Below are 25759 nucleotides of genomic sequence, written 5' to 3'. Positions count from 1 at the left end.
CACTGGTTTCTTCACCAGACCACCACAATTCTGGGATTTGTGTCATCCATCAAATGTTCAAATGTGTGTGAAATCGTAAGGGACTTAACGGCTAAGGTCATCAGTCCCTAAGCTTACACACTACTTAATCTAAATTATCCTAAGGACAAACACACACACCCATGCCCGAGGGAGGACTTGAACCTCTGCCGGGACCAGCCGCACAGTCCATGACTGCAGCGCCTTAGACCGCTCGGCTAAACCCGCGCAGCTGTCATCCATCCTATTCACAAATGAGGCCACTGTTGCACGAAGAGGTAACTCCAATTTTAATAACGATCATCTGTGGGATAGTATGCAGAACTACCATGGTATGGTGACAGTGAATCAATAGCATCGGTGCAGCTGGAATGTGTGGGTAGAATAATTGGTGACTGTATTTTGGGACCAGTCTTCCTGACACTTTGCCTAACAGACCGTTACTATAGGCGTTTCTCATATGTGACTTTGCATCCCCTCCTGACAGAAGTACCATTGATGATTCGAAGGGTTCTGTGACTCGTACCTGATGATGCTCTGGGGCACTTCGCCATTAACGTCTGGACGCATCTCAATCGTATCTTCCTGGTTGGTGGATCTGATGATTGGATCCAGTTGCATGTCCTGCTCATTCAGCAGATCTCAACTTGTGCACCTTCTGATTATGGGGCCATCTCAAAAGTATTGTGTATGCAGATCCCATTCCAGGCTTAGAGACACTGGAAGAGCGTAATTCATGCCACCTTTGACACTGTTTGGATGAAGGCTGGCCAATGTGAACGTGAGACAGAACATGTTATGGCGCATACATGTTTGCATTGAGGCACATGGAAACCATTTTCAGCACATACTGTAATTGGGCTACATGGTACAGCGCATATTAGACCGCAGTCTCTGTAAGAATTTATGATTGAATAAATGGTCTTTAGCATGGAAACGATGCATTTTTGACACAAGTTCATCAGAACATTTTTGTTCTGTATTCTCTCATCGATCAGTCCCTAGAGTTTGTACATGGTAGATAAAACCACCCTGTAAAAGCACCTTTCATTTCCACATTTCTTCACTTCGCCTTCATGGTAGTTTTAAAAGAATGAGTGGTTACTTTTCATATTATATATGTCAAAAACTTTACCCCATGTATTTTTCAAATAAAATATATCCTGAAACCGGAATATTTTGTAACAGTAAATCTTTCATGTAGTCAAAGTTCAGCCTATAAATATTTTGGGCATTTCGTGGTGAACCACTAATCAGATTGTTACATTTTATTATTGCAAAAACCCTACAAGTCAATGACTCATGATCTTCCTACATGGAGTGAAGATATCGAGCTCTGATAGTGACGCCATTTGAAGGTTGATAACTTCCCTTCTTACATGGAATAATCTGGCTACTATTTATCACATAGTTCCTATGTAAATCTATTTTCTAAAATAGTTGAGTCATGAACTTTTTGCAGTTATCGATTCAGTTCGGGCTAAGCTTCACATCAGTCTCTCACCACAACCAAAATTTCAGTAGTGGCTCCAGTACCACACGCTAGCCCCTTTTAATTCATCATAGTTTCGTTCAAACCGGGAAACCGGAATTTGTACCAATTGCATTCCAACACCTTCCTTTCAGCAACAGCATTCATTTGGAGTTGCGAGCTTTTCGAGTGAATTTTCTGACTGTGTGCATATTAGTCTATAGAAGGAGACACATTTCTTAAATCTGAAGGACCTATACTGTTTTCTTAAATTGATGCTTTAATTTATCGTCAAAAATGATTCCCAACACTAACAAACCACGGCGTCACCGCAGAGACATGTCGGTTCGCTCGGTAGTCCAGGGATCCGAGGGATGGATTCAAGTGCAAGGGACCACGGTAGCGTGACCGTAGCGCTATCTATCGGTTTACTCAGTTCAACTACGGAGAAAACCGATCGCTTAAACGCGCAGTTCTCTCTTTCTCTCTGTCTTTTTTTTTCCTTTCTACTCTCGGACAAAGATAGTTTATATCCGTACTAGTGATTTCCATAAGGACTTTAGAATAATCACACAATCTAACATAATAACAGACTGTGGTAACCACTTTGTCTCCAGTCGTTTGGTCGAAGACCGAATAAAACAAAATAGAGATCTTTGATCCGTACACAAAACATTTCGATCTTTGTTTTTGTAACGTTATCTCTGTCTCTGATTTGCCCAGTTTGAGGCGATAAATCAACGAGTTAATTCGTTGCGATAAATGCAAAGTTCACCTCGTTGAATTATGGATTTCTTAATCTGTACGAAACACAATACACATTCATGTTACATTTGCTCTGTTTAATAGAGTTCTATGATTACAGTAGTGTAATAGTGAATATGTTGAAGCATATAGCTAGAAAGATTTAACATTTGTATTTTTGGCTTTGAGGAGTAGTAGCATAAATTCACGAGTTTACGATCAGGTTCCCAGAAATATATTTCAGAAGTACAAACCGAATTTACACGAATAAATATTGATAACATTGTTTTCTGAAAGGTGAAAGGCATGCAGTTACAAATTTGTGGTCATGGGCACGTGACCAATGTTTGTCATAAGCCGGGCCATAACAATTACTACTACTTGACGCAGACGCTATTCCGACCGCAAACAATGCATAGTCAGAAGTTGGTGGGAACCATGACCTAAGCCTTATCACTGGCAGTTGCATTCCTTGGCAGTAGCGTTCGGTTGTTTGTTGACTTATTAGTCAGCACGCGGAGATGGCGTGGTTTATATTTCGAATAGTGTTCTCGGCGAGCTTAACATTTGTATTAGCAGATGGGCAAATTGTCTCCAACAAATACGATCCTACATGGCATAGCCTAGATACTAGGCCGCTACCTAACTGGTATGACGATGCGAAATTTGGAATATTCATTCACTGGGGCGTGTTTTCTGTTCCCAGTTTTGGATCAGAATGGTTCTGGAGAGATTGGCGAGGTAAGACTGGCAACACGCAAAGAGCGACACATTATGCACATTTAAATGTTGTTATGGGGGTAACCAAACAACAAATCACTCAACGCTGCGAATAAGAAATAACATGACGAACGGCATCTCAATTTTATCATTTTTGTATGTAAAAACTCCTTGGCAGCACGATACTGGATTCTACACCTACCATGTATCTATATACTAGAAGTTGTAATGTTCCTAAAAAAGAGCATGCTAAAAAATGGAAATGTATTTATTCAAAATAAATCTGTACACGAACACCATACAAGGGCAAACAGTGACATACACAGACATCATTGTTATACCACACTGTGCAAGAAAGGTGTATATCACTCAGGTTCACATTTGTTTAATAAGCTGCCAAGTAATCTAAAGGCCATAAACAAAATCCATAGCTTTAAAAAATCTGTAACATCATATCTCTTGGAAAACTGTTTTTACTCAGTTACACAGTATCTTGAAAAATAAGTTGGTTGTCACAGTATAAAAATGTAATGTAACAACATAGCAATATAAAAATGTAACAATTTATAAATGTAATTTATACACCAATGTAACAGTATATTAATGTAATATTTTGTCCAACATCTAAGGTATGGTATATGTACCACAAAGATTCAGGACGTAAATAAATAAATAAAATACCTTCTGGTATTGTTAACCGTACCAGGACGTCATCTGTGACTTCATGGAAGCCATCAAATCCTCATAGAAGCAAGACTGATGAACACCCAACCATGACTGCTTTGGGCCATAATTCCATTTTCTGTCGCGTAGTCACTTTGTTAGGGAGTGAAGGAGTGAAAAGTGTTCATATGTGGAAATTGATTGGCAGTCACCGTTTTATAGACACAGTTAGTTACTTTTTCTTCTTTGTATTAATCTCAACATATTTAGGTTACAAAGTTATGGGGGAACAAAAGAACAGTGATAGTTGTTTACATATTTACAAAAGATACAGAAACCATTTTGAATTAATAAAATGTTAATCTTCACACAGCAAGACTAATAGCCAACATAAAAAAATGTAAACACTAAGAAGTGCATTTTATGTAACTTTAAGAAATATTTTATGAGAAAATTTACAGTAATATATAGCATGAGATAAAACAGATGTTCCTCTCAAACTATACTAGTTCTTCATTAATGGCAGCACAATGCCTACTACAGATCTACCTTTATACACTCTGCACAATGTTAGTTTTCCTTTATTAATGAAACAGATAAACACAGCATAAATATTATAATACAGAAACAAATAATGCTGGATAATTCTTGCAAAAATACATAACTAAAATAAAAATACTAACACTTAGCTAGCACCTAGAGTATGTGACAAAAAGGAAAGATATTTATAGCCTCTACTTTAAATTTGAGTATTCTCTGAATTTGCCTTCAAGTGTACTTCTTTATTCAGAGATGAGATGATCTTTCAGTTGATTTGTTAAGGAGCTTAGTTATTTTAATATCAGTGCTACGTGACCATCTGTGGTAAATTAATATTCCTGCATTTGTACAGTTCTGTTCACTATTTTATGGTGTTAATTGGAAATTGTCTCTTGTTCTGTGTTCATGGAAATATCTCTGTTTAATGGTAGTGCACAGTTTATCACTAAAAAGAGAAATAGTGTGTCACACACACAAACACACACGGTTCAGTTAGGTTCTGCCACTCATCCCAGTATTGATGTAGAGTACAATATGTATGGGAAAATAATTCCACAGTACATTATAAATAAAGTTTCTGCACCCATTGTATAAGGCATTTTATTTAACAAAAATGTAATTTTGAGATCTTGCAGTGTATTTTTCTTGTGTGAGAATTTATCGAGCTCTATTCGCAGGAACCTAGTACAGTCCACTTCTAGGTCAGAAACCCCAAAGCCAGCTGTAAAATCTCTGTGTTGTCAGTTCTGTTTGCCTGAAATTTTATGTACTGTGTTTTCTTTCTATTTATGAATATCTTTGTCACTTTCATGGCCTCATTGGCTTTCCTTTACTGAGTCACTACACACTAGTAGAATTGCATCACCAACACACATTATGAGCTTTCCGTTTACTGCAGTGAGCATGTCATTAATATACTGCATGTAGAGCAGAAGTCCTGGCACTGAAACCTGATCGTCTGCCTCCTTTGGCCCAGTAGTGATGTTTCTATAGAAGAATGATATGACAGATACAGTTGAAAAATATAAACACTTTCCTGTGATCATCCAGGGCCCCAGCTATGAAACTTGCCACAGCTCTCTTAATAAATCTACCATATTTGAACCCTGCTGTGATTCGTGTTTTCTTTTTCTGTGAAGCTTGTTGTTCTATTCCTAATGTCTGTTTCTACTGTTTGAAAGTGAATAATTGTAATAGTTATTAGTATTTGGTTTCTTTTTTCCTACATCCCCTTCTCCAAATGTTGACTGTTGTTTTGCTCCCCTTTAAGCATTTTGAGATTTCTCCTTCCTTCATTACTAAATTTACTAAGAATGTCACACACTCTGTAACATAATTAACACTGTACAGATTTTTTTTTTTGGTGTGTGTGTGTCATTTCTGCCACAATTGACTCTTGGAAGCTCCTTATTATGTCACTTTGAACATGCAACAACAATAATGTTAAAAATCATATGTCCATTTTTGATAAGACTAGAGAAATTTACTATGTTATTAGAAACACAGTTTCACAGCAAGATAAGAAAAATTTCCAAGAAATATTTGTATATGAACATGTATAATGGAGTTTTGGTGAAAAAGAAATCACATAAAGTGTGTTGAGCTTCAGAAGGGAAAAACATAAATTAAGTCGAGAAGCGGATATTGCAATTTTATGATATCATAAATGGATGAAAACAAGTTTGCAAAGAAAATACTAAACTGTGTTTACGAATTAAGCATTACAGCAATTGGCTAGCAGTATTTAGCAGGGACTTGAAAGAAATTTACTTTCATGAAGGAATAGATCAAAATTCTGAACATGGAAATGCCAGACAGAAATTTGCTGTAAAACTCACTCAGAAAATTATATAATGATCTGAAGAATATAAGAATAAATACAGAGAACAGATGCTTAGATTCTTGGAGGAGAAGGTGAAGAATCCTAAATAAGCTGGAACATTGCATGTTTTGTCACATCAACATCTACACCTATATTCTGCAAACCTCTGTGAAGTGTGTGGCATAGTGTACATCCCATTGTACTGCATATTAGGGTTTCTATCCTTTTTCAGCGGAGTGCGGGAAGAATGACTACTTACCGTCTGTTGAAAAATCAACAATCCACATCACCCGTAGATGCACTAGCTATACTCAGTATAGCTCGCTGCAGCGAAATCTCATTTTTCAAGACAATGAGGCTTAGGCTTGAATCATTGTGACCTCTTCATTTGTATAATTCAGGGGTGACTCATACACACACACATAGGTATATAGCTTATAATGACATTCTGAAGCTAATGCCAGATGAAGTCTGTAGCTTATGGGCGTCTGCAAAAATTGATGTCTCGCTGCAATTCGTCAAGTGATGCTTCAATTAGCTGAATGAGAGAGGTTTAGCAGAATCGAGGGAAATCATTTCTATAAATGTGTAATATATTAAATGCTGAACTCAGGATTCTAGAGGGAGGCGGTAAGTGCTCCCTCTTACCACCACCACAAACCTCTGCACCGCTCTCCCTTGCAGACCTATATGTGTGTTGCGATTCCACGTATGATGGAAGGAAATGTATCTGTGTGCAGTTGATGCTTTTTCATTGAAATGATTAAAGTTTGAAGCAAAATACAACAAAAAGAACTTGTTTGAACTTCTGTGGAGATAGGAAATCCCCCAAAACAGGAACAATACTGTCATTATTACACTTCACAGTAAAGCAGATGGACAGTACTATTCTCCTACCTGGAATCTATAAGATATTCACTGCAATTATTATCGACCGTATAAGGAAAACAGTGGATTTTAATCAGGCAGAGGGACAAACTGGCATATTCAAGTTCAAACTGTGAACAAAATTGTTCTGCTGAACTATTAGAATGAATTATCTTTATTTATTGGGTTTGGGGAAGCCTTTGACTCAATGTCAACTAAATCTGTACTAACAGACCTGTAGTGTGTGATAGTTATGTCTCCTGAGTTCAGCATCTCACTCATCATAGGGAGGGGGATGCTGATTCAGTTTATCACATGGACACGAGAGGGCATAAAAATGTGCATGAGAAATAGTGGCCTGTTTATGGGCCTGGAGTCAGTTATCCAAATGGACTGGATTTAACATAAGGGGCTAGCAGCAAGTTTATGGTTCTGGAGTCACCACTGGATGACCTTAATGTGCGCTGCAATGAAGAGCAAAATTGTGTTAATGTCAAAGAATATTGTACAGTAGGAATGAGCTGAATGGAGCAGTGCAGTTAAGAGACAGACTTCGCACTTGGGAGGATGGAGTTTGTTCTATCTGACCATCCTAATTTATGTTTTATTTGGTTTTCCTAAACAATTTCAGGAAATGGTGGGATGGGTCTTCCACCTACGTCATGTCCAATAATCTATCCTATCCTCATAAAGCATACTTTATATTGTGTGTATTTTTTGCTATTTATTTTCATTGTATTATTATGTAAATCCAATATCATTGCCTGAGATGATCCATGGGGAAAAAAATCAATAAATAAATAAGGAGACCACATATATAAAGGTATTGAAATTTGCAAGCATTTGGACGCACTAGTCTTTCTAGCTGAAGGGTTGAAGGGAAAGGAGCAAGGTCAAAGGAAAAGGACTGGTGAGGTTAAAAATGGGGAGAGTTTGGAAAAGTCACCCCGAACCCCAGGTCAAGGTAGACTTAGTGGATTGGGTGAGAACGAAAGTGAAGTAGATAAAGATGAAGCTGTAAGACACTGGCATGACAGAAGTTAAAAACATAATCAAGCATATGAATCGCATACTGCGGAAGACAACTGCATTTGAGCTAACTTTCAGTTCTCCAATGTTGCCGAAGCATGTGTTATGTTGGTGCATAAGTTAAAAGCATTCTTCCATAAGTTTAATATACAGAAGATATACACATAAGAGACTTTAGTCGTCAATAATATATTCAGTATATTCTCCTTCACTATTTACAACAGTCTGTCAATGCTGGGGTAACTTTTCTATTATGCGACTGTAGAAATCACATGGTTTCGAAACAAAGAACTTACCGAGCCACGTTCAGAGTGCATTTTCATCCGGAAAGGAACTTCCTTGAAGGTTGTTCAATAAGAGAACAGACAAGGTGAAAATCTGAAGACACAAGATCAGGTGAATAAGGTGGGTGCGGAACTGCTTCCCAAGCCAATTCCTGTATAATGTTTTGTCAGTCTAGCAGCATGTGGGAGGGTGGTATTGAATATCATCACTTCCTGCAGTCTTCCTGGTAATTGTTTATGAACTATGTCTGCAAGACGTCTCAGGTGTTAACAATAAATATTAGCTGTGATGGCTATGCCCTCAGGGACGCAATTCGTTGTACACTACACCACCCCTGTTCCACCAGATGCATTACATTATCTTTTTGGATGCACATAAGTCTTTGTGCAGGTAGTTAGTGCTTTGTTTGAGCTCAACCATTCCATTATTTTCCTTATGTTACCATAAAGACACCATTTCTCATCACCAGTAATGATACAGGATCAGTATGGTCAGTGTTGTTCACGAGCTAATTGATGACAAGCAAGCAGAGATGCACGTATGGCCAGGCACTAATTGTTGTGATTTTGGCTTAGAGTATGCGGTACCCGTACAATCGATTTTTGACCCTTACACATTGCATGCAAATGTTGATTGTTGGTGGAATGATCACGACCCATCACATTTGCCAATTATTGGGTACACTGACATGGATCCTTGTTTAATGTGTATAAACAATCCTCATCAAACAACGGACATTTTCCTAAATGCAGAAAGTCAAAATGTTCCTCATTAAAACTTGAAAAACAGTTTCTTGTTGTGCTCTGTCCAATGGCATTATTGTCATTTCTAGATGCCTCCACTGTTGTCACCCCTTTATTGAGCTCACCCAGAAGAATGTGTCAGAAATGTCCAAGTTTCTCCACTTGGCACTCCATTTCTAGTGACCACAGCCCTATTCATTATCTCCAAATATCAGTATGTAAACTCAAACAGCAACAGTGAAGTACAATTTAAAAATGACAATCAAAACCCATGCCAACCAAAATATCAACATGCTAAAAAAAAAAAAAAACACTACAAATTTATGCACCAACCTAATAACAACTGATTCCACTGACTTAGAAGTTAGATCACACCTCCCTATGCAATGGGCTGTTTCAACTGTTAGCCACAGGGACACGCCACAACAGCATACAACATGTGAAACATGTGGCAAATCAATATATGAAGTTGATAACGTCTGTTCAGATTCTCTGTTGTGTGTGAACTGCAGAGGAAACCATGCTGTTTGGAGCATGAAAAGAAAATTTGGGAGATGAAACTCAAATAAAAATACTCTACTTTGAAGCTAAAATCTACCTATATGTTGCTTTGGAAAAATCAGTTTGACAGAGAGCTATTCTTACCTCATGACAGAACTTTTAGATAAGCAATAATATGTTTATTCGGTGAGAGAGATTCAATATAGGTAAGTATAAATATTCACGTATAAAAAAGGAAAATTGTTGCTGAAAAAAATCTTGCAAATTGTGGTGCTCTACTTTTCTTTGAGAAAGTGTACTATAATTATAAATCTAAATTATTCCACATCATAGTGAGAAGTCACAGTTATGATCTGTGGAATGTGCAAATAAGTAAACTAAAATAAACCAAACCAACATTTGTGTGTCAATATCCTTCAATGCCCTGCCATGAACCATCGACCATGCCATCTGTGGGGTGGCCTCCTTGCCGCATCAATACAGATAGCCATACTGCCTATAGGAAAACCACAACAGAGGGGTTCAGTGGAGAGGAAAGACAAAAGTGTGGTTCCTGAAAAGGGGCAGTGCCCTTTTTATTAGTTGCAGGGGCAACAGTCTGGATGATTGACTAATCTGGCCTTGTAACACAATGAAAACGGTCTTGCTGTGCTAGTACTGCAAATGGCTGAAAGCAATTGGAACTAAAGCTGTAATTTTTTCCAAGAACATGCAGTGCTACTGTATGGTTAATGATGATGGCATTCTCTTGGGTAAAATATTCCAAAGGTAAAATAGTCCCCCATTTGGATCTCTGACAGAAGCCATCATTGCCATCAAAAATTAAACAAGTCATGATTAGAAACTAACTTCTACAATCAGGAGAAGCAAAACTAGCATTCTTGAGATCGGAGTGTGGAATGTTTGAGTCCTTAGTCAGGCAGGTGGTTAGAAAAATTAAAAAGGGAATGGATAGACTGAAATTAGATATAGTGGGAATTAGTGAAGTTCAGTGGTAGGAGAAACAGGACTTTTCGTCAGGTGAATATGGGATTGTAAATACAAAGTCAGTCAGTGGTAATGCAGGAGTGGCTCTGATAATAAATAAGAAACTATGAACAGCATAGTGAGCACATTATTGTAGCCAAGATAGGCACAAAGCCCCATGTGTACCACAGAGTACAAGTTTACATGCTAATTAGCTCTGCAGATGAAGAGATTGAAGAAATGTATGATGAGATAAAAGAAATTATTCAGATAGTTAAAGGGATGAAAATTTAATTGTGGTGGGGGACTGGAACTCAATAGTAAGAAGAGAAAGAGAAGGAAAAAGAAGTGAAATGGACTCAGGGAAAAAAATGAAAGTGTAAGTGCCATGATAGAGTTTTGCACAGTTAATAATTTAATCATTGCTAACAATTGGTTTAAGAATAATAAAAGAAGTTTGTATACATGGAAGAAACCAGCATACACCAGAAGGTTTCAGATTGCTTATATAATGGTTAGACAGAGATTTAAGAACCAGATTTTAAATTGTAAAACATTTCCAGGGGCAGAAGTGGGCTCTGACAACAGTTTATTGCTTATGAACTGCAGACTAAAACTAAATAAACTGTAAAAAGGTCAACCAGAGGTTGTTGAGAGTTTCAAAGTTGCATTGGGTAACGGTTGACTAAAACTGGGTAAAGCAGTACAGCATAAGGTGAATGGGTAGCCAACTGTGGGGATTATCATTTTGGATTCAGGAGAAATTTAGGAAAACGCGAGGCAATACTTATCTTAGAAGACAGGTTGAGGAAAGACAAACCTACATTTATAGCATTTGTAGACTTGGAGAAAGCTTGTGACAATGTTGACTGGAATAGTCTCTTTCAAATTCAGAAAGTAGTAGGGGTAAAGTACAGGGAGTGAAAGGCTACATACAACTTGTACAGAAACCAAACGACAGTTATAAGAGTCAAGGGGCATGAAGAGGAAGCAGTGGTTGAGAAGCAAGTGAGATAAGGTTGAAGCCTATCCCCAGTGTTGTTCAATCTGTGCATTGAGCAAGCAGTAAAGGAAAGAATAGAAAAATTTGGAGCAGGAATTATAGCCCAGGGAGAACAAATAAAAACTTTGCGTGTTGGATGACATTGTAATTCCGTCAGAGGTGGCAAAGAGCTTGGAAGGGCAATTGTACAGAACGGACATTGTCATGAAATGAGGATATAAGATGAACATCAACTAAAACGAAACAAAGATAATGGAATGTATTCGAATTAAATCATGTGATGCTAAGTGAATCCAATTAGGAAACTAGACACACAAAGTAGTAGATGATTTTTGCTATTTGTGCAGCAAAATAACAGATGATGTCCGAAATAGAGAGGATATAAAATATAGACTGGCAATGGCAAGAAAAGCACTTCTGAAGAAGAGAAATTTGCGAAAATCGAACATAGATTTAAGCGTTAGGAACTCTTTTATAAAAGTATTTGTATGGAAGGGAAACATGGACGATAAACAGTTTAAATAACATGAGAACAGAAGCCTGTGACATGTGGTGCTACAGAAGAATGCTGAAGATTAGATGGGTTGGTCATGTAATTAATGAGAAAGTACTGAACAGAATTAGAGAGACAAGAAATTTGTGACACAACTTGACCAAAAGAAGGGATTGGTTGGTAGGACACATTCTGAGACATCAAGGGATCACCAGTTTAGTATTGGAGGGAAGTATGGGTGGTAATAAACACAGAGGGAGACCAAGAGATTAACGCAGAAAGCAGATTCAGAAAGATCTAGGTTGCAGTGGTTATTTGGAAATAAAGAGGTTCACACAGGGTAGAGTAGCCTGGACAGCTGCATAAAACCTGTTTTCCAACTAGGAGACCACAACAACAAATACCTTCAGTGACCAAACCATATTTCAGAACAGAGACTCCTCAATGCAGACTTGACCAACTGAAACTGCACACAAACACTTGCACATGCTAGCGCTCTTGTGATGGTGAAGTTGTCAGTTCTCTACTTTGTGCAGCCAGCAGAACTTTCAGGCTAACATACTCCTCAAGCTACAAGTGGCCTCGCCTCGCGCCTCCCCCCCCCCCCCCCCCCAAAAAAAAAAAAAATCTTCCCTGTTTAATATTTTTTGTGGGATCTGAAATTTAAAAAACTCTCTCACACCAGCGTGATTTAGCTTCACTGATCAGGATAGTAAAAAACATCCGTATATTAAGGGAATTTTCATTCACAAAGCAAGCTTATCGCATTCACACAGTTCAATGCTGTTCTATCCTGATTAAATTGAGCTGAACTTAAATTCCATAAGGCAGTGAAGCAATTTCGAAGTCTCGGTGCGACGAAAATTGTCAGTCGATCTCCTGAAAACACTTGTAATAATTATTAACTTTCGGTGATCACATGGGGAAGACCGGAGATCTGCTGGGAAGACCGTGTTAGCCTATTTATTGAAAGTAATGAACTGGATATCTTGAGCGTACAAAACGGCAGGTTCGTCCAGTGTAAATCAGATGTTCCCCACTGATCCCGTGCAACACAGCGTAGTAAGCAGACACTGTCAATAATAATCAGTTAAATAATACGCGAACACACTTACTTTAATTTAGTTCATGTATTAAATTTCTTCTCATACAGAATCTCATCAAGATGGGGACTAGCTCAATAATACATACATATACATCTTCGTTCTTGCCTGGCTAATCGGCAAGATCTGAATCATTCTTTTCATAAGAGAAAACATAGATAGCAGAGAAGCTATTCCATGGAGTAAATGGACGCTCCAAGGAATAATAGGGCTTGAAACTACTTTGCAGTGATAATCATCGTATATTAAAGTTTAGGAATCGGTAAGGTAAGAAGAGATATTTCGAGATATGTACTGAGTTATGTAATTTATAAAATTTATGAAAATATCGCGGAGAGACCGCTGCAAGAGACATTACACCTGAAACTGAGTAATGTTTCCACAGTGATGAAGTCACCACCATCTCCATCAAAGGAGAAAGACACTAGTCTTGTGTGGTTAATCTGTAGAGAAGGAAACTCTATACTCATCGACATCTACATGGTTACTCTGCAATTCACACTTAAGTGCCTGGCAGAGGGTTCATCAAACCATTTTCATACTACTTGTCTACCATTCCACTCTCTATTGGCGCGTGGGAAAAAGGAACACCTAAATCTTTCCTTTCAAGCTCTGATTTCTCTTATTTTATTATGATGTTAATTTCTCCCTACGTAGGTGGGCGTTAACAAAATATTTATGCATTCAGTAGAGAAAGATGGTGATTGAAATTTCGTAAATAAATCTCACCGCAAAGAAAACCACCTTTGTCTCAGTGACTGCTACTTGCGTATCGTATCAGTGACACTCTCACCCCTATTGCACGATAACACGAAACGAGCTGCCCTTTTTTGCAGTTTTTCGAAGTCCTCCGTCAATCCTACCTGGTAAGGATCCCATACCGCACAGCAATATTCCAGCAGAGGACAGACAAGTGTAATGTAGGCTGTCTCTTTAGTGGGTTTGTTGCATCTTCTAAGGGTTCTGCCAACAAAGCGCAGTCTTTGTTTCACCTTCCCCACTATATTATCTACGTGGTCTTTCCAATTTAAGTTGCTCGTAATTGTAATTCCTAGGTATTTAGTTGAATTGACAGCTCCTAGATTTGTGTGATTTATCGTATACCCAAAATTTATTTGATTTCTTTTAGTACCCATGTGGATGACCTTGCACTTATCTTTGTTTAGAGCTAATTGCCTCTTTTTGCACCATACAGAAATTCTCTCTAGATCATTTTGTAATTGGAATTGATCGTCTGATGATTTTACTAGACGGTAAATCACAGCGTCATCTGCAAACAATCTAAGGGGGCTGCTCAGATTATCACCTAGATCATTTATATAAATCAGGAACAGCAGAGGGCCTATGACAATACCTTGCAGAATGCCAGATATCACTTCTGTTCTACTCAATGATATTCCATCTATCATTACGAACAGTGAGCTCTCTGAGAGGAAATCACGAATCCAGTCACACAACTGAGATAATACTCCATATGCACACAATTTGATTTAAAGTCACTTGTGAGAAATGGTGTCTAAAGCCTTCTGGAAATCTAGGAATACGGAATCGATCCGAGATGCATTGTCGACAGCACTCATTACTTCATGGGAATAAAGAGCTAGCTGTGTTGTACAAGAACGATATTTTCTGAATCCGTGTTGGTTATGTATCAATAAGTCATTTTCTTCAAGGTGATTCATAATGTTCGAGTACAATATATGCTCCAAAATCCTACTGCAAATTGAGATCAGTAATATGGGTCAGTAATTCAATGGGTTACTTCCAGTCGTTAGGAACAGAACCTTTCATCAAGTGAGCGGTTGTATATGATTGCTAAGAAAGGTGCTATTGTGTCTGCATACTCTGAGAGAAACCTGATTGGTATACCATATGGACCGGAAGACTTGCCTTTCTTAAGAGGTGTGAGTTGTTTCGCAACACCTAAGATATCTACTTTTATGTCACTCGTGCTAACAGCTGTTCTGGTTTCGAATTCTTTAATATTTACTTCATCTTCTTTCGTGAAGGAATTACGGAAAACTGTATTTAGTAACTCTGCTTTAATGGCGCCATCTTCGGTAACATTTCCAACGCTATCACACAGTGACGGTATTGACTGTTTTTTGCCACTGGTGTACTTTACATACAACCAGAATCTCTTTGGGTTTTCTACCATTTTTGGAGACAATATTTCATTGTGGAAACTATTAAAAGCATCTCTCATTGATGTCCACACTAAATTTCAAGCTTCCGTGAAACTTAGCCAGTCTTGGGGACTTTGCGTTCTTCTGAATTTGGCATGCTTTTTTTTGTTGCTTCTACAACAGTGTTCTGACTACGGGTAAAGAAAATACAAAACCTCAGTATTGAAATGGCACCCATTTCACAGTGGAACATAAATGTGCCCAGGGCCCATGTTGAGGAAGTCAAGACATCTAACACAGAACTGACCTATATGATTTTGTTTACAAGAAAAACATTTTAAATTCCTCACATTATCATGGTAAGGATTTATAGCATACACAGTAATAACTTTGGGAGATGAGGGAAGGGGTGGGGGAGTGTAAATGTATTTATAGGCATGATGCATATGACTCCTTGCCTCTTTGATCAGCACCAACCTACAAACAGTTGTAGTTACAGTGTGTGTACAGCATGATCCCACAACCTACCCTTCCAGTAATTAGGGATGAGCAGCATTTAATGTAGCTATTAAAGCAACACTGCTACTGAGGTTAGGTTAGGTTAATGTTGTTTAACGTCCCGTCGACAACGAGGTCATTAGAGACGGAGCGCCAGCTCGGGTTAGGGAAGGATGGGGAAGGAAATCAGCCGTGCCCTTTCAAAGGAACCATCCCAGCATTTGCCTGAAACGATTTAGGGAAATCACGGAAAACCTAAATCAGGATGGCTGGAGACGGGATTGAACCGTCGTCCTCCCGAATGCGAGTCCAGTGTGCTAACCACTGCGCCACCTCGCTCGGTCACTGCTACTGAATCACATCTATTATGCAAGTAGTAAGTTCTGTGCTGGACCTCGTAATTCTATCTCACAAGATGTTATGCACAGATAGTTCCTTGTGGTTAAGCCATCTTCACACAGCACACCTTTCTTATTGCAAAGCATACCAGACACAGTGTCTGTTGTGGTTGTTGCATGCTCTGCTACGACATGCTACATCTCACAGTATGTGCTCCTCATCACGATTTGTGATCTCGGTGCACTCCTGTGGCAGTTCCCAGCTGCGTCCAACATATAAATCACACTGTTTCTCTACGAAAATTTATGCTCATAAAACAGCTGTGTTAGTTGTTGAAGAATAGTGGAGAAAAATCTAAAATTATTCTTGACTTGTCAATGGCTTGAACAAGCAAATTGCTAGTAGAGAATACTACATAGGGCTGTACAACAATCTGAGATACATACTAGTAGAAGTTATTTGTTAATTCATTGAATTTTCACCCCATTTTCAGTTTTAAATTGAATTTGGTTAAATTATAGTGTCTAATGTCAGTTTGCACATGCAATGTATTTTTGATGTTGCAGTGACAACCATCTAACATACTTCTTAACATAGATTTCAAGATCAAGATTTGTTTTGTAATTTTATTTCAATGGGAGAGGAGAGTTTTTTGAAGCTGCTCACCACAATTGAAAAAGAAGGAAGACATCATCAGTAGGAATAACAATTCAGTCTGTTAACATACATGTCCTTATAAATAATTGGTGCCACACCTTGGTCTCAACATCATAACCATAGATCCATGTCTCATCATCAGTTATGATTCTGCTAAGGAACATCTTGTTCTCATTTGCGCGATCCAGAAGCTCTTCACAAACTGCGAGGCAGAGGTCTTTCTGGTCATGACTCATGAGCTGTGGGGCAAGCTTAGTGGCAACATTATGCATCCAAGACACTGTGTCAGGATTCATACAATCCAACTGAAATATTACATTCTTTTGCAATCTCTTGGACAGTCAGTCTTCGATTGGCATGCACGATTTTGTTAACGCTGCTGGAATGAGCGTTGTCAGTAGATGTTGAAGGATGTCCTGAACGAGTGTCATCTTTAACTTCCATTCGGCCATTTTTAAACTGTGTGAACCATTTGTAACACTGAGTATTGCTTAAGTACTCATCATCATAGGTTTCCTGCATTATTTGGTGTGTCTCTGTAAAGGTTTTCTTGTCTTTCACTCAAAATTTACTGCAGATGTGTTGTTCCTCTATCTCTGCTATCTCGAAATTCGCAAACTGTTGGACGCAATGTTCTACACAATACAGCGCTGAACAATAACTAACTGACATACAACAATGAAATGTCTGGCAGGTACATATTGAACACAGGCATGCGCAGGGATGCCAATTGCATTTCGCTCCATCACACCATTGGTGCAAAATTACAAATGTTCCAGATATTTTGAACAGACCTAGTATTTCTATATGAAACACTTGTACAAAAGGACCCAACAACTTAATCTTCTATGAAGCGGTCTCCTTCCCATTAGGAAAGATAAAGGTTGGTGATCTGTATTCCCTGTAGTCTTTGATCCCCTAGTAAGTGTCTGAAGTTCCTTTAAACTCTATACTACTGCCAACAATTCTTCTTCTGTGGCTCAATTATTCAGCTCATGCTTATTTGAGGCTTTGACTGCCAAACGTGGTTATGTGTCACACTTTTCATGGTCCCATTTCCCTTGGAACAACTCTGCTCCCAAACCGTATTCTGACGTATCCGAGGCAAAATTAAAAGGTTTCGCTGACCTAAAATTTGAGCCTTTACTGAAGTTTACTTTATCTTATTGAATGCTTCCATTTCACTGTCATCCCTGATCCATCTGGCCCGTTGTTTCAACAACCATAGTTAACGCAGATCATTCATAGTTTGTCCTTGTAAAAAAAAAACCTATTAAACCAAGGAAGGCCTAGAAACAAGCACAATTGTGTAACGTTCCATGGTTCAGGACAGTCTCTGATACCCAGAATTCGTTTGGGATCTTGTTTACTGCCTGTCACTCCCACCACATGACCGAAAAATTTTAACTCGTCTATCGCAAAATGTGATTTTGTTAGCTTTGTAGTTATTCCTTTCTCTACCAATCCTTGCAATGTTCAGCTTAACACTGTACAAAGGTCATTCCAATTTTTGAGACCATCAAGATGTTGATATTAATCCTTGGGTTAGGTCTGTACGTAAACAGGGTTGCTACAAGTTATGGAAATCAGGGAAATTTGAAAAAAAGTGGAAAAATCTCGTTTTTATTTCAGTAGATGAAATGGTTTTTTTACTGACCTGTCATGCATCGTCACTGGCTGGGTGCAGCTCAGTACGTGCCCTGCTTCCCTACTCCCTCATTCCTACTGCTTCTCCCCTTCCTACCATTCCCCTTAGCTTGCAGTTAGTGCTGCCATCACTCCTTTCCACTACCCAAGCAGCTGCTGACGAGAGGCAGGCAAGTGTGAGGAGTGGTTTGTTTGGACCTGATTCTCAGATACTGTAGATGCAGCGGCTTGAGATGGCAGTCATGTGAGCACGAGTTGTGTGTGAGTGATTGTGTGAATGTGTGTGTGCTCTCTTTTTCTGACAAAGGCTATGGCCAAAAATTCAGTTGTGAGAGTGTGATTGTCTTTACTATGTGCATGTCTGCAGCTCAGTGATCATCTTTACAGTGTGTTGCTGCATTTCCTTATTATTATTGATCCCCAGACTATATGCACAAATTATCTGTTGCATGGATTGATCATTGTAGCCTCATTTCATCAACATGCTTTCTGTGACTCATGAATAGTTGGCAACATGAGTGGATTTTCCATGACAGGCCAAAACTGCAGGCCATTTCTGCAGGTGTCGGGGCTGCTGATCTGAAGCGCATCATTTCCCACTAAGGTGCAGGTCCTGCCTGTCAGATCTAGTCTCACCGACCTGCCCGCAGGCCGGGTCTGTTTGTGTGTGGCGTAATGCAGCAGTTTTCCATGGTTTATCCTTGGACCCATGACTGGGGTGCTCCTTGGCAGGCCAGAGGCCATGGGTGATGCATTTCAGGAATTGTGGCAGAACTACTTAAACCTAACTAACCTAAGGACATCACACACATCCACGCCCGAGCAGGATTCGAACCTGCGACTGTAGCGGTCGTGCGTTTCCAGACTGTAACGCCTAGAACCGATCGGCCACTCCGGCCGGCTTTCCGATGCACCACTCCTACTTTACAGTGTGGTATTTTATAGACATTTTATTTATTCAAGTACATCTGGGCACTTTGAAAGTAGTTCATGTATTAGAAAGTGTGGATGGTGAGAAGAAAGAAACTGTGGCAGCTGCTGGCAGTTCGTATGTTATCTACGCGTACATTTCTCAAAAGAAAAATCACATAATACCTGTAAAATTATAGACGTAGCACAATGGGTAACAACCAACAATAATGAACATGTAGAACCAACCTTTTATTGGCAATCACCTACAGCGTTGCTTTACACAACTATTCCCCTCCTTAATACAGTTCTTTCAAGAGGCCTACTTTTTTCTGAGGCTATTTCTGAAATCAGTGAAGATATTTTAAACCTGTCTTGTGACTTCAAGGAAGTGTATATTTTTGTCACCAGATGTGTTTTGTTTTATTGGAATAAAATAACCTCAGTGATCCTAATGAAACACACATACCATTTGGGTTGCTTTCTCCTTCTAAAAACCATTACAAAAGATGTTGATGTTAGCACTTAAGATTTGTGCTCACATCAGAAAACACCATGTGCTTGCAAGTTTTTTTAGATATTTCCTCTCTTGGCACTATTGTTTCTTGTACCATATCTGCAAAAGTGGATTTAAAATACCTTCAGTTATTATAAAGCAGCTATGGACAATATGGTCACACAAACGAAGAATTTTTTTCTGAAACTTCATTTCAAATGATGTAGCTTAGTTTATTTAACAACACTGTGGTCCACAGTTTGAATACTGTCTAGAAAATTTTCAACTGTTTCTTTGTATGCCCTATTTTTTACATTCTTGTTTGTGTAATGTTCATGTGTCAATTTTCACAAACAAGATATTTCACGGAACAATTGTATGTTTTACAATATGGCCCCTTCATTATCTTTGTAGCAACTAAAATTTGCTGACTCTTGAAAACCACTGACTCAGAAGTGGCAAATTTCAAGTTACAGCTACATTTCTCTTGTTTCCTTATTAAAATTTACTTCCTTTGGCAAAACGAGGCAAAGTTTTTACTGTGTCACCTCGCTGACATCCTAATCCACTTTCTGCTGTGACAGAATCCTTAAACATTGATTTCTTAAATGAGGAAATGTGGTCAGTTCAGGTCAAAAGTTTATAAAAAATCACATTTCTGGTATAAAAACAAATGTGTAATTTCTTACCTTACCTTCTTTCAAGACCACACTAACTCTTATTTCAGCATGATTCCATTACGTAAGTCTGCAATTAGTCGTGTAGTGCGGTAGATAAGAAAATTCCACGTGCTTAGTATGTAGAAAAATATTCAAATACTTCCATGCTATCATTTGCCAAAATCTTCTTTCAATTACTCGGATCATTTATGAGGCATGGGGGACACTGAGAATATTTTATTCCTGTATTCTGCATGTACAGTCTCAAGGTCAGGCCTCCACAAACAAATATGCAGGGACTCCAGGTATCAAAGAATCTGTCGGAAATATCCCTGACTTATCGGGAAAGCCCTTTTTTTGTGTGGCATCTTGCCTTTGAAGGTACACCAGCTTTTGATTGTTGCAGAAACATTGTCAACAGCCAACTTTCTGTCCTCAGTCATTTGGCATCCCTCACAGTGGTCTCATAGTATATCATGGTGAAACCAAGTAAGATGAAATTCACTGCTGAATGGCTGAATGACTGGAGGGTTACAGGCATCATGGTCCACAAGACATCAGAATGCCAGGTGCATTGCACAGTATGTAGCAAGTCTTTCAGAAACATTGGGAAGATGGCCGCAATAGGCCATGTGGAAGGATCTACACACTCCAAGGCTGTCTCAGCAGTCAAGAAGACAGTGGACATTTGTCTCTTTTATCAGTCCTCGGTAAGTGAAGTACTATGACTGTTAAGTGATGAATAGACTCTTAAAGGCTGCCCAACATCTCACTGACCCTAATGGGACTTTATTTTCAATGACTTTTTTTTCACCCTGCCATTTTGTTGATGCAGTAGCCCATTGAAAGGGTATCCCAATAATGATTTAAAATGTAAGCGAGGAGAACAGGAATGGTGGGCGACCAGGAAAACCTTACCAACAGAGTAGTCTCAAAAGTGACCACCAAACTTTGGCATTTTCGACGTACACTTGCACAGCTTGATGAAACCTATCCTTTTCTAAACTCAAGTTTTGGTGTTCATTACGGAAACTCCCCCCTCCCCCCCCCCTCCTCCCCCGCCACCCCCTCCTGCATCTCCCAATGAACCATGGATCTTGCCAGTGGTGGGGAAGCTTGTGTGCCTCAGCAATACAGATAGCTGATAGCTGTACCGTAGATGCAACCACACAACGGAGGGGTATCTGTTGAGAGGCCAGACAAATGTGTGGTTCCTGAAGAGGAGCAGCAGCCTTTTCAGTAGTTGCAGGGGCAACAGTCTGGATGATTGACTGATCTGGCCTTGTAACATTAACCAAAATGGCCTTGCTGTGCTGATACTGCGAACAGCTGAAAGCAAGGGGAAACTACAGCCGTAATTTTTCCAAGGGCTTGCAGCTTTACTATATGGTTAAGTGATGATGGCATCCTCTTGGGTACAATATTCTGGAGGTAAAATAGTCCCCCATTCAGGTCTTCGGACAGGGAGTACTCAAGTGGACATTGTTATAAGGAGAAACAAAACTGGCATTCTACAGATCGGGGTGTGGAATGTCAGATCCCTTAATCGGGCAGGTAGGTTAGAAAATTTAAAAAGCAAAATGGATAGATTAAAGTTAAATGTAGTGGAAATCAGTGAAGTTCAGTGGCAGGAGGAACAAGACTTCTGGTCAGGTGAATACAGAGTTATAAATACAAAATCAAATAGGGGTAATGCAGGAGTAGGTTAAATAATGAATAAAAAAAGAGGAGCATGTGTAAGCTATTACAAACAGCATAGTGAATGCGTTATTGTAGCCAACATAGACACGAAGCCCACGCCTACCACAGTACTACAAGTTTATATGCCAACTAGCTCCACAGATGATGAAGATATTGAATAAATGTATGATGAGGTAAAAGAAATTATTCAGATAGTGAAGGGTGACGAAAATTTAATAGCCATGGAGGACTGGAATTCAATGGTAGGAAAAGGAAGAGAAGGAAAAGTAGTAGGTGAATATGGAGTGGGGGTAAGGAATGAAAGGGGAAGCTGCCTGGTAGAATTTTGCATGGAGCATAACTTAATCATAACTAACACTTGGTTTAAGAATCATGAGAGCGAGAGAGCATTAGGGAATGATTGTCAAGAACAGATGAAAGAAATACAGTAGAAGAAGAATTGGTAGCTTTAAGAGATGAAATAGTGAAGGCAGCGGGGGATCAAGTAGGTAAAAAGATGAGGCCTAGTAGAAAGCCTTGGGTAGAAGAAGAGATATTGAATTTAATTGATGAAAGGAGAAAATATAAGAATGCAGTAAATGAAGCAGGCAAAAAGGAATACAAACATCTCAAAAATGAGATCAGCAGGAAGTTAAAAATGGCTAAGCAGGGATGGCCAGAGGATAAATGTAGAGTTGTATATCACTAGGGGTAAGATAGATACCGCTTATAAAGAGATGTTTGGAGAAAAGAGAACCACTTGTATGAATATCAAGACCTCAGATGGAAAACCAGTTCTAAGAGAAAAGGGAAGGCAGGGAGGTGGAAGGAGTATATAGAGGGTCTATACAAGGGTGATGTACTTGAGAGCAATATTATGGAAATGGAAGAGGACCTAGATGAAGATGAAATGGGAGATATGGTACTGCGTGAAGAGTTTGACAGAGCACTGGAAGACCTAAGTTGAAACAAGGCCCCAGGAGTAGACAACATTCCGTTGGAACTACTGATAGCCATGGGAGAGCCAGCCCTGACAAAACTCTACCATTGGTGAGCAAGATGTATGAAACAGGCGAAATACCCTCAGGCTTCAAGAAGAATATAATAATTCCAATCTCAAAAAGCAGGTATTGACAGGTGTGAAAAGTACCGAACTATCAATGTAATAAGTCTCGGCTTTAAAATACTAAAACAAATTCCTTACAGATGAATGGAAAAACTGGTAGAAGCCAACCTTGGGGAAGATCAGTTTGGATTCCGCAGAAATGTAGAAACACTTGAGGCAGTACTGACCCTATGACTTATCTTAGAAGATAGGTCAAGGAAAGGCAAACCTACATTTCTAGCATTTGTAGACTTAATCAAAGCTTTTGACAATGTTGACTGGAATACTTTCTTTCAAATTTGGAAGGTGGCAGGGGTCATATATAGGGAGTGAAAGGCTATTTACAATTTTACAGAAACCAGATGGCAATTATAAGAGTCGAGGGGCATGAAAGGGAAGCAGTGATTGGGAAGGGAGTGAGATAGGATTGTAGCCCATTCCCCATATTATTCAATCTATATATTGAGCAAGCATTAAAGGAAACAAAAGAGAAATTTGGAATAGGAATTAAAATCCATGGAGAAGAAATAAAAACTTTGAGGTTCGCCAATGACATTGTAATCCTGTCAGAGACAGCAAACGACCTGGAAGAGCACCTGAACGGAATGGACAGTGTCTTGAAAGGAGGAAACAAGATGAATGTCAACAAAAGCAAAATGAGGCTAATGGAAAGTAGTCTAATTAAATCAGGTGAAGCTGAGGGAATTGGATTAGGAAATGAGACACTTAAAGTAGTACATGAGCTTTGCTATTTTGGGAGCAAAATAGCTTACGATGGTCAAAGTAGGGAGGATATAACATATAGACTGGCAGTGGCAAGGAAAGCATTTCTGTAGAAGAGAAATTTGTTGACATTGAGTATAGATTTAAGTGTCAGCAAGTCTTTTCTGAAGGTATTTGTATGCAGTGTAGCCATGTATGGAAGTAAAACATGGACGATAAATAGTTTAGACAAGAAGAGAATAGAAGCTTTCGAAATGTGGTGCTACAGAAGAATACTGAAGATTAGATGTGTAGAACACATAACTAATGAGGAGGTATTGATGAGATTGCAGATTGTATTATAAACCAAACAAGATATAATATTGTAGAACCTTTGAAGCATATTGTTAATCACTCGTTTTCCCCAGGTACCTTTCCAAATCTTCTAAAGATTGCAAAAGTAACCCCCTTGCACAAAAAGGGAGCCACAGACAATGTTAACAATTACACATCTGTAGCACAGCTTAGTGGCTTCTCAAAGATCTTTGAGAAGCTCTTTTATAGTAGGTTGCTAGAGTTTGTTAACAAAAACTCATTGCTGTCAAATCATCAGCATGGATTCAGGCAATCTAGATCCAAAACCACAGCAGTCTATGAATATTTGCACCCCATTCTAAAAGCTGTAGATGAAAAGCAAATGCCTACTGGAATATTCTTGGACCTATCAACACATTTGACATTTTAGATCTTGGTATCCTACTACGTAAGTTGGAAAGAAAGGGAATTAGAGGTATTTCAAATGAATGGATTAGATCATATCTTACTAGCTGGCAACAAAAAGTTGTTCTCAAACAAGAGACAATAACTGAAAACATTTCAATAAGAACAACATACACATCAGAAAAAACTACCATCAACTATGGTATGCCACAAGGCTCAACATTAGGTCCTATCCTCTTTCTTTTGTATATTGATGACCTGAATGACACTGTCCATTCAAACAGAAAACCTTATTTGAAGATGATACCAGTATTTTGATTACAGGGTCAGACCAAAAAGAGCTTCAAGTAACTACAGATGCATCGTTGCTGGCGCTAAGACACTGGTTTGAAAAAAATAAACTTATAATTAACACTGGGAAAATGGTGGCCATGAACTTTCATATATCACACTATAAACAACAAAATGAACACACATTGAAAATAAACAACAAAATTGTAAAATTAGTTGATAATGTTAAGTTCCCAGGAATATATCTACAGAGTGAGCTCAAGTGGAATACACACATTAAAGCTCTTACAACCAAGCTATCATCAATCTGTTACATTCTACTGATACTAAGCACAAGCTGTAATAGAGAAATAATAATACAGGCATATCATGCACATTTCCAATCATTAATCCAATATGGAATAATATTTTGGGGGAATGCACCCTGTAGTCAATCTGTTTTCAAAAGGCAGAAACGAGCTATCAGAATCACCTGCACCATAAAGAGGCAAGGTTCATGTCACTCTCTTTTTTTCCTACTCTAAAGATACTGAATCTTCCACACATATATATATATATATATATTTTTGAAGCAATAGTCTTTGTAAGAGAATATTTAAGAACCTCCAATGCCTATCAGCTGAACAGCTCTGTGCACAAGTACTCAACAAGAAATGGCAATAACATTCATGTCTCATATGCCAGAACATCAGCCTACCAGAAGAGTGTCCTTCATAGAGGCACACAATTGTATAACCTCCTTCCTAACAACATCAAGTTGGTAAAGCAAGACAGCTTGTTAAAAAAAAGCTGAAGTTATTTCTGATGGACCACAGTTTCTACTCTGTAAATGAATACCTCTCAGAATGAAACAGAATTTTATAATGTTAAATTAATAATGTGTGTGTGTGTAATTTTTAACTTTCTGTATCATTCATTGACCTGTCCTATATCTGTACAAGATGTCACAGGACCAAAACTAA

The 25759-nt window shown here is 38.7% G+C and overlaps 1 protein-coding gene across 1 annotated transcript in view; it reads left to right on the top strand.

Annotated features, from left to right (window-relative positions):
* The first annotated feature begins 2562 nt into the window (after window positions 1-2562).
* The window catches only part of LOC126481272 (alpha-L-fucosidase-like), a 114222-nt gene continuing 91025 nt past the window's right edge, over window positions 2563-25759 (top strand). The window contains exon 1 of the mRNA XM_050104897.1: window positions 2563-2974. Coding sequence (XP_049960854.1) covers window positions 2755-2974 — 220 coding nt within the window. The 5' untranslated portion in view covers window positions 2563-2754. The remainder of the gene's footprint in view (window positions 2975-25759) is intronic.

The sequence above is a fragment of the Schistocerca serialis genome, chromosome 5, assembly GCF_023864345.2.
Source record: "Schistocerca serialis cubense isolate TAMUIC-IGC-003099 chromosome 5, iqSchSeri2.2, whole genome shotgun sequence".
Taxonomy (NCBI): Eukaryota; Metazoa; Arthropoda; class Insecta; order Orthoptera; family Acrididae; genus Schistocerca; species Schistocerca serialis.
This window is presented reverse-complemented; position numbering and strand designations above follow the sequence as displayed.